Genomic DNA, 10,000 nt, shown 5'->3' with positions numbered 1-10,000 from the left:
TGATCAGAAGGAAACGAGATGTCCATGCTCTCTTCCTTCTTACCTCATCTTTTTCTCTTCCCAGCCTCCCGTCCTGTATTCAAAATTTGACTTGATCCAAGACTTTGCTTCCCCTTTGTATTCTCATAGCTCTTGCTGGTTTGGCATGGCCTAAAAATCTAAACACCCCTAGTGGGAGAAAATAGGAATGACAATCCGTGTGGATTTTGAATAGATGCTCTTACGTAATACAGGTCATCGAGTTACCGTTAAGTGCACCCTGTATGTCAACCGATTCGTTGCGCTGATTGTTTGTACAATTATCCTGTTGTGCACAGAGGGATTTGCCCCAACGGAGGTCTATTGACCAAAATCTTGAACGTTTCACTTCTAAAACGACAGGGGGCAGACATTTTGTTTCAAAATTTAGATTTTTTTCCTCCAAGTCGGACACCTTTTAACCGCGTGCGGTTTATCTCATGCACAGTTCCATGCAGAGGAATTTAAAAGACAACCTTTCGAGCCACCTCCTCTGGCCTATGAAAACCTCCTATAGACTTTTCCACAACTTGATTTGATGTGGGACTAGTGCAGCTAGGCTAGGTCTTGCATGCATTTTCAGGGCAGGTGAGGCCAGGCCATAGTAGTTCGATATAGCTCTTTGCTCAAGTCCTCTATCGCAAACAGCAGAGAAAGAGAATGGAGTCTCTCTCTCTCTCTCTCTCTCTCTCTCTCTCTCTCTCTCTCTCTCTCTCTCTCTCTCTCTCTATAAGACCTCCAAATCACTGGCTGGCTGGTGTGTTGGGCGGCTTCGTTTCATCTATTCATCCTCCTCGCACTATAGAACAGCACAACGGCACATCAATATCACGGCTGGGCTTTTACATACGTATGTTACCTCAGGCGACCACAGCCTTTAGTATAAAAGAAATACAGCTATTAACAGCACTGCTGGGCTTGTACATACGTCGCCTCAGGCGGCCAGCACCTTCAGCATAAAATAAATTCCGGGGAAAAACCTCCATGAAGTACACCTGTAAATACACACTGACACCACACTACTGCCACCACTTCCCCCTCCCCTCCGGCAGGCACTTCCCCCTCACCGCCACTTCAAAAAGGCAAGTGTTTATGGTACTCATCTATGCACCACAGCAATAAAAGCTACCTATATATGTCACATGGAGGGATTACTGGACGCTGTGCGAGAGTGGCAGCATAATGAGGAGACATGGAAAGGACTGTACTTTCAAACGTGCACGTGCGTCGGTAGCTCAATCAGTCGTCAGTGAGTGGCCATGAAGGAATAAAGTAGCCTCAGAGTAAGGTAAATCCACTACTAGACCATACATCGACACTCTCTCAAACACACCTACACACACACTCACACACACGTGTGTGCATACACACACACACACACACACATGCACGTAGACTACACTCACACATACACATGCACATACACATACACACACAGAGAAGAGAGCGGTGACTGAATCTGTAGATGGTTGAAAGCAGCTTTGTAGAGAGATGAGAGAAGCCTGTTTGTTGTTTGGTGAAAGGCAGTGTGCTGGTGCGGAAAAGAGCATGTGAGAGGAAGAGAGAGAGAGAGAGAGAGAGAGAGAGAAATAATGATAGAGTGATCCTCTTTGTTCCTGCTGTAATGGAGGTCCAGAGTAATGGAGCAGGACACATGATGGACTAGTGTAGGTGGAATTAAAAACAGACAAACTCCAGCACATCTCAATGACCTCGATTTTCTTTTCGTTCGTGTTTTTTTTTTCTCCCCATCCCGTGTACGCCGCTGGTCTGTCGGTCCGTGCTACGTCAGTCTGTCCATCAAAAACCACTTCGCTTTTTTTTTAGTGCTTGCTCATGTCTTGGGTCTGTTGGAGCTTGTCTCTTTTCTATTTCATATTATTCACCCAGTAGATGCCTCTGTTCCCCCATCGCTAAGCTACTACAACAGGCCCACACATGGTCATTGTCTGCTTCATCTCTAGAGCCGATTCCTTCTGACTGACACCTTGTGGTTTCCCTTCGACCGTCACTTTTGTCCTCGGCCGCCGTCATGGTGGCAGCTGAACATTTTCCGGCTTTTGTTGCACATTTTCAGAGACGTCTCTCTGTGTGGGAGAGAAGCTGACATGTCCATAGTGGCCCTTCAGGACAGACACCCCAACACAAAGTGGCAATAGTCAACAAAAAAGGAGGAGAAAAATCCTTGATTCAGGCACTTCAGTTCATTGAAAAAGTCCAAAACGATTTTTATTTAGTGGGCCAATACACTAACATTGACCAAGGCGTATAGGCCTTACAGTCTTCATCAGGGTTTGTGGCCATAGTATGGTAGCAGTGGTGAAACAAAAGACCTGCAGGATACAAACTACATTTAGCTTCACATGTCTCAGTACTGATTAATTGATTTTGAGCATACTACGCGTCAATACACAGCCACCCTGTGATGGATGCATATTGAGATCTTCTCTCCACATGTTAGAAAATTACTAAGGCTAGAACGCTTCTGTGATCATGACCCTTGTAAGAATATGTTTATTGTAAGTTTTTAGATAATCTATTCTTGAGTGGATAGTCCTTGGTGTTTAAGGATGTTAAAATCATTTTCTATTATAATACTATATGTAAGGTGGTGGTTGGTGGTTGCGTCACTAGGAGGGCACAGCCTGGCTATAGAGGAGCCTGTTCAGCAACTAGAAGGTTGCATGTTCAAGCCCCACTCCGCCTGACCCCATCGATGTGTCCTTTAGCAAGATTCTTAACTTGGTGGCAGGCTGGTGCCCTGTGTGGAAGCTGCGGCCACTGGTGTGTGAATGGGTGAACGTGAGGCATATACGTATGTAAAGCGCTTTGAGTGCTCAAAGAAGTGGAAAAGAGCTATGGTAATGCTGTCCATGTGTTGATTGTAAATCTATACGGATCTCTCATTTGTGTCTAAGAGATCAGAATGGTGTTGCACTGACTTTGCCATACTATTTAAATGTACCACCTTCTAACAGAAGGTGTTTTTTTTAGCACAGAGACCTTAAAAGTACAGATCGAACATAAGTAAAATGCAGTATTGGATTTTGAATATGGCTGCAGCTCTTGAAACGCGTCCCATTTTTTACTGGATTTAAGTAAGCCCTTTTCTTAGCTTGGATTTCTGAAATGTGTTGAGTAATCCCTTTGTTGCTGGGCACTCCAAACACATTCTCCACAGTGTTATTGATCACTGCTACCGAGGCGTTCCTTCAAATAAGGGGAAGGACATGGTGTTTCGTCCTCTTCTTCATCCATCAAACATTTTTAATATCTGTCTCCAGGCACAGAACTGGAGTACCCATTGTAGCAGTGGAATTGAAATATAGATATACTGTACGTCCATCTGAATCGTTGTCACATGTTGAATCAGTGCCATCGTAATCTTTAATATGCAAATGCACCTAAGCCTGGAGATGTCGTCCCTCAGAGGAGAATGATCGCACATAAATCTGCACAAACTGTAGAGTCGTGTAGTGAAAGAGAGGAAATCTGCTACCGCTTAGACTGGCTACAGAGACTCTACAGATGCTTCATTGAATTAAACATCTCGTTTTTAGTTGTTAGATTAATATAATCTTAACTACATCCAAGGATGTAAGGAGCTGTATTTGTCACATGCCTAGAATTACTAAAAGAATAACATGCAGTGAAATTTGAGTAATCCGAGTAATCCAATTCATAACTTTAGTAGTATTCATATCTTGTTTTACACACACGGTGTTGACTTTTTTATAAACAACTATTAGAAAAGACATTATCCTAGTGCGACTGGAACACTAATGGAAATTAAATCAGTGCGCTTCAGTGAAGATCTGAGTGTACTTCAGAAGAACTATCAATGAAACCACTGCTGATGACTCATTTCCACACGTCTCCTGTGCCTTTTTTATCTCCTTGTAAAATGAGACACCAGACCTTTATATAGACTGACAGTTATTGTCATGTCAGCTGGAATCCCACACACTAAAAGATTTCTTTTCTTTTTTGTTGAAAACAGTTTCTATGTTTTAGCTGTTTGATGCACCTATCAAGACATATCTTTGACATTTGAGTTGGTTGCCACGGTTCAGAACACAACTATGCCAGTATTCACGCCTTGCAGCACATACCTGGAAAATAATTTGACTGTGCGAAATCATTCTCGGGTTGGCAGAAAATGTACACAAAAACGCCATACCATGTATGGTGTTATACCATTTACTTCTTTATTGTTTGTTGTTGTTGTTGTTTTCCTCCATATGAAAAATCAGTTCTCATACGAACCTTTTTAAAAGAGGCTACCGTAATGGTGTGATGGACTGTAATACGGTGGGAGCCCTTTTCTGTGGAGGCTTCAGCAGCGTTCAGCCATTTTGATGGATGGGCGCGACTGTGCTCAGAGAATGGCCCCCGCACTGTGCACCTGCCAGAAGTGAAAGTGGATAACTTAAATTGGATCGCAACAGCTTCTAAGTCGCTGTCACACTAACGAGAGAGAGAGAGAGAGAGAGAGAGAGAGAGAGAGAGAGAGAGAGAGAGAGAGAGAGAGACAGAGACAGAGACAGAGACAGAGAGAGAGACAGAGAGAGACAGAGAGAGACAGAGACAGAGACAGAGACAGACAGAGAGCCCTAACAATGTTATTCATCAGGGAAATGCGGAGGCCTTGAAGTGTTGGCCATGCAGTTACTCTGAACTTCTGTTAAAGACAAAAGTTTCTCTTTCTTCTCTCCTCCACAGGGACTCAAACCAATGGATCACAATGGCCTCTCTGATCCTTATGTGAAACTGCACCTGCTGCCGGGGGCTAGCAAGGTAAGTACGACCTGTGTCTGCACGCCACTACAATTTTGCCTTTTTAGATGATACGAGGGGGGGAAGGAGTATTGCAGAGGTCTGAACAACACATCAGAGTTTACCAGAGAAATGACTGGGGAGCTCTCAGACAGACATACAGTCTGTTATCATTCAGACCTAAAGGGCCGTGTTATGAATCCTAAGACTTGAGTTGACACCGCAAAGTGAGAATCAAAAAGCCATCTCCTTTTAACATGAGAACCCTACAGCCCCATTCTGCTGCAGCTAGATGACACATCTGAGTGCTCCGGTGACACTTATTGCCTCTGCCACTTGCACTCCCTCAAGTCAGCTCCAAGAGCTCTCTGAGAGTGGATGTTTGTCATGCGCTGTTTGCTTCCCAATGAGAAAGGGGACACAGGGTTTTAGGAAAACAAAAAGCATTGCTTGCCCTTTGAGACTGATGACAACTATTAATCTGGAGGTCCAGGAGGTTTAAATCAAAGGGTCACGTCACGTTACCTGCACCCACACAGTACAGACAGTGGTCTTGTTTGTCACTGATCGTATTCCACCTGTCAAGTTAATGTCCTCTTCTTTGCCGTAATTAACCTCTTCGTTCAGTGTGTATGTGTGTGTGTGTGTGTGCGTGTGACTGTGACTGTGACTGTGACTGTGTACGTGTGACTCTGTGTGTGTGTGTGTGTCAGTGGCTGTCGCCTCAAAGACACTCGTCCTGCCAACAATCCACTTAGTATCCGGCGACACAAGCCCCTTCCAGAACAGTCCGTTTTGAAAACTCTCAGAACCAGATGACCTACAGTAGGAGTGCTCTCTGTCTCCTTCAGACAGTTATTAGGTAATTGATGAGGGTGTGGATGTTGGCATATGGAATCTTCTTGGAGCAAGGCTGGTTTCGGAACGTCCCATGTGGACGAGACGTGACGGGCAGATGTTGCTCATCCCCAGTTTTAATTACAGAATGTGAGTGGGTTTTTTAGTTTTGTTGGAGGGGATCGATCACAAGTGGAACACGGCCAAGTAAATTGCAGTTCTATTTGAAGGACACGGTCGGTGGTGTGGGGTTTTAGTAGTACTTGGCCTTGGCAGAAGTACACCACCGTAGTTGCAACTCATAAAGATTCAAATCAATTTAGTTCACTTGGCCGTACAGTAGCTGTCCTTCATAGGTCAGATTTTATGGATACAGTATTACATACTACTAAAAAGTGGAAAGAAATGAGGCGTAGGGGTACTCAGTGGCTGATGGAAAGACTGTATACTTACTACATTGTAAAAATGTGAAGGTCCCACGAAGAACCCTCAGCTGTTTTATGGGGTAACCCAAGAAGTTCTCTGAAGAAGCTAAGAGTTCTTGGAAGAACCTCAAAGTTCCCCACGGAACCTTTAGGTTGTTTTTTTCAAAGTGGCAACAATCACAGAACCATTAGGAACAATCACAGAACCTTTAAGTGGCAACTGAGGGTTTTTAGAAGAACCTTACATTTTGTAGTGAAACAGACAACATTTCTGAAAGCCTACGGACTTAAACTGGAGAGACAAACGTTTAGGGCCTAGCCCAGTAAAGAAGTGTGTGGAAAACTGTTAACCCTTTTTGTCCAGTTATATGGATTTAGTGTGAAACAATCTATAGAGTTCTTGAGGTTGCAAAATAAAAGAGTTCTTGGTTCTGGTTGGTGATCACTATGTTTAATTCTTACTGTTTGTTTGTTTTTCGCCCCAGTTTTACTCTTGGCGTGAACTAATGAGCACATTGTTTGACATAATTGCAATCTGGGGATCAAGTCGTAATTACGCAGAATTATCAACAACGATGTGTTTACACTGTTTTCCCGGCCCATTCTGTGCATGAGAGAGAGAGAGAGAGAGAGAGAGAGAGAGAGAGAGAGAGAGAGAGAGAACCTATGGAGGAGGAACATGAGTACACTGCTTTTCCTGCCCTTTCTGTGCATGAGAGAGGGAGTGTGAGAGAGTGAATGACAGAACGTCCGAAGAAGTTACAATGTGTCTACACTGCTTTTCCAGTTTATTCTGGGCACGCGAGAGGGAATGAGACAGATTGAATGAGAGAGAGAGAGAGAGTAAATGAGAGAACCTAAGAAGGAGGATTTTACACCCAAGAAGACTGAGAGGCGAGAGTGTGTGTGAGAGAGAGGTTAACACCCTTGGCCAGGCCAGGAGCTTTCCCTGACACTAAATCCTGCCCCTAGGCTGGCTATAGGCGCACTGATTTATAGTCTGATCTGTCTAGAGGTGTTATGTCAAGCAAAAAACTTTTCCGTACCATCTTAACCAAATCCAAATGCACAGACTAACAAGGGGCACTGCCTGAATCCACAGAGTTGTATAAAGTAGAAGTAGAAGTGCTTTTACAAATGTAATAATATCAGGTGTGGTATGATATTACATGGTTTCACCTTTGTAATATCATACTACGAGTGTTGTAATTACATCTGTACGAGTACTTCTACTTTTACTTCATACCAAGACTGGCAGGCGGGAGTGAAAGGTTATCTGACTTAGCCAGGGCAGGGGCATTCCCTAAAACCAAACCCTGCCCCATTCCACCACCATTAGCACATCAACATGTCTTTGTCCAGAGGTATCAATTTCAACAAATGAACATAAAAGGCCGATCAAGCCTCTCAATTCAGTTGACAGATCCATGATATTTTTGTGGTCTTTGGTCCAACAAAGTTTGAGAAACACTTCTCTCTGACTGGATCGATGTGTTGACATCCCAAGTAGAAAAAGCTGAAAGTGTGTGTGTATGCGCACCACACAGTGAATCTGAACTCCCTGTCTCCCTCTCTCACCTCCCCTCCACAGGCTAACAAGCTCCGGACCAAGACGCTTCGCAACACCCTCAACCCCGTCTGGGCAGAAACCCTCACCTACTACGGCATTACCGATGAAGACATGGTCCGCAAAACACTCAGGTAACCTCCTCTCCGGCCACGCCTAATGGACAGTTTTCCCTTTTTTACTTGGTCCCATGGAGGGGGTTGAGCCAAGTATAACAATGACTGTCTGACTGTCTGTCTGTCTGTCTGTCTGTGTGTCCATCCGCAGTGTTTTGTGTCACCTGTGTGTGGTGCTAAACACACAACACCACGTGCATCTTGCATTGGCCAGGGGACCAGGCTGCCATCTCTGATTGCTCTGTTTTTTTCCCTTGTATAATTGATTGGTTTGTTTGTATCATTTTAATTTCTTGTTTGTCAGAACTGGAAAGCATTTACAGCATACTGTATGTACTCTTCTGTACATGCAACAATTACCACACATGCTTTTGTAGTGCCATCCTAAGAGCTTATTGTATTATCCACATAGGAACCATATTCTTACACAGAAATCAGCGAAAGGATAAAGGAAATTAGTTTTGTTTCCTTTTATTTATTAGGGGGTTCCTTAGCTCATTAATATTCTCTGAATGGGTGCCATGGGAGATTGCCTGCATGCTGCCAGATCCTAGACAATACACACACGCAGGGGCACACACGCACACTCACTTACTCAGACACACACACACACACGCATACGCACATGCACCCACAGACACAGGCTAAAGCTGTCGTCTCAGTTCTAATCTTCATTGCCACTCTCTGCTCTGTTTATCCTTTTCTCCGGGTTTTTAATCACCTCGCCCAGTTCCGTATCGCCACGCCATGGCAGGGAGTTAAAGCTGGCATGACTCACCCAGCACAATGGCGGGGAGCAGGCAGGCGGGTACTGAGGGGGATCTTTGGCAGAGGGCTAGAGCTGGGGTTGGAGTTGGGATTGGGGCTGGGGCTGGGACTGGCCTTGCCTCCTTCTTATGTAAGCAATTGCATCATAAGGATGGTGTGTTTTATAGAACGTGCAGCGATCATAACTCTCAGACCACTGGAAATGCTAAGCCCGAAGGCACACACAAAGCAGGCTTTAACACAGACATGCACACACACATGCGTGCACACACACACACACACAAACACACCTGTTCTGCCATCCGCCACATCTACATCTACCAACATGAAGCGTCATATATAAAGCGTGCAGTAAAGCTGCCAGCCCCTTCTTGCGTTGACTGTCCTCTCCGCCCAAGGCAACGTGTTGAGCTGGGCACAGGGCCGTGGCTGTATTGCCTTCAGCAGCGGCTCTTCTCTTCAGTAATGAAAGCTGCCGTGGCACAGCCATTGTTCTTGTATTTTAAAGTGATTTATTGCCCGCGTTTAGTGAAGGTCAATAACAGCCCTCAGGAAATCTGTCTTCCTCCGTTGGCTTGGTGTTATTGATTACGCCTCTCCTCTCCGCCTTTCCTCTTCCCTCTTCCCTCTCCCCTCCACCAGGGCGTGCACCCTCAACAACTTCTAAATTGATAACGTTCAGGCTGTGATTAGGTGGCATTTTGCTTTGCTCATGTTTTTCGTTGGCTGATGCCCTGCGGTGCAGAGCAGCTGTCGTTCATCTCTCAGTGGGGGCACAAGCACACGTGTTACGTGCAGTTCACTTCTTCTTCTCCTTCTCCTCCATCTATAGCTGCTATTAGCCATGCTTTGTCCTCACCAGGCGTACAGCATCATCGACCCATCGGCTCATCCACTTCACATCTTGTCATTAAGACTCTTCATTACAGGGGCCATTCATTACAGAGGTGGGCAGCTGACCATCAAGGCCAGTTCTTTCTTGGAGGTCAGCAGTAGGCGCATTGAGTTTTCGTGAGAACAAATGTAGAATTATCAGATGAAAGAGCGCGACACTGCTTCTTTACGATTCACCACTTTAGTTTTGGCGGTGAATGGGAAAGAAGTGTTGCGCTCTTCCATCTGACAACTAATGACTGAAGTATCCTGAAAAGCTGCACCTGCTGAAAAAGAAACTTTTGAGCTGTGCGGGCCCTTACAAAACTTTGTCAAACAGTTGTAGAATTGCCTTGAGTTTTTCCCTCTCAGAAACATTTAACATTGCGTGCTGCTAATGTGTCCATCCTTATACATAGCCATGGGGTCCGAGGTTCGAATCCATCCCGGGCCATTTCCAAAACCCTACCCCATCTCTCTCTCCCTCTCTTTTTCTTCTTCACTCTCCTGTCGAATAAACACAAACAAGAAAATAATGTCTTTTATTGGAATAGAATTGGAATTTGATGTTTTTCTGATTGTCTGGCTGGTCAGGGGCCGTTGCCCTTTAGGAGCCGATT

General features: G+C 44.8%; 1 protein-coding gene across 1 annotated transcript in view; it reads left to right on the top strand.

Moving 5' to 3' along the window:
• doc2b (double C2-like domains, beta) overlaps positions 1-10,000 on the top strand; it is a 230,620-nt gene that overhangs the window by 187,590 nt on the left and 33,030 nt on the right. Inside the window, exons 12-13 of the mRNA XM_063204002.1 lie at positions 4,741-4,815; positions 7,648-7,757. Of these exons, the coding sequence (XP_063060072.1) occupies positions 4,741-4,815; positions 7,648-7,757 (185 nt within the window). The remainder of the gene's footprint in view (positions 1-4,740; positions 4,816-7,647; positions 7,758-10,000) is intronic.

The sequence above is a fragment of the Engraulis encrasicolus genome, chromosome 7 (genome assembly GCF_034702125.1).
Source record: "Engraulis encrasicolus isolate BLACKSEA-1 chromosome 7, IST_EnEncr_1.0, whole genome shotgun sequence".
NCBI lineage: Eukaryota > Metazoa > Chordata > Actinopteri > Clupeiformes > Engraulidae > Engraulis > Engraulis encrasicolus.
The sequence above is the reverse complement of the archived record's forward strand: the minus strand, read 5'-3'. Positions and strand labels throughout refer to the sequence as shown.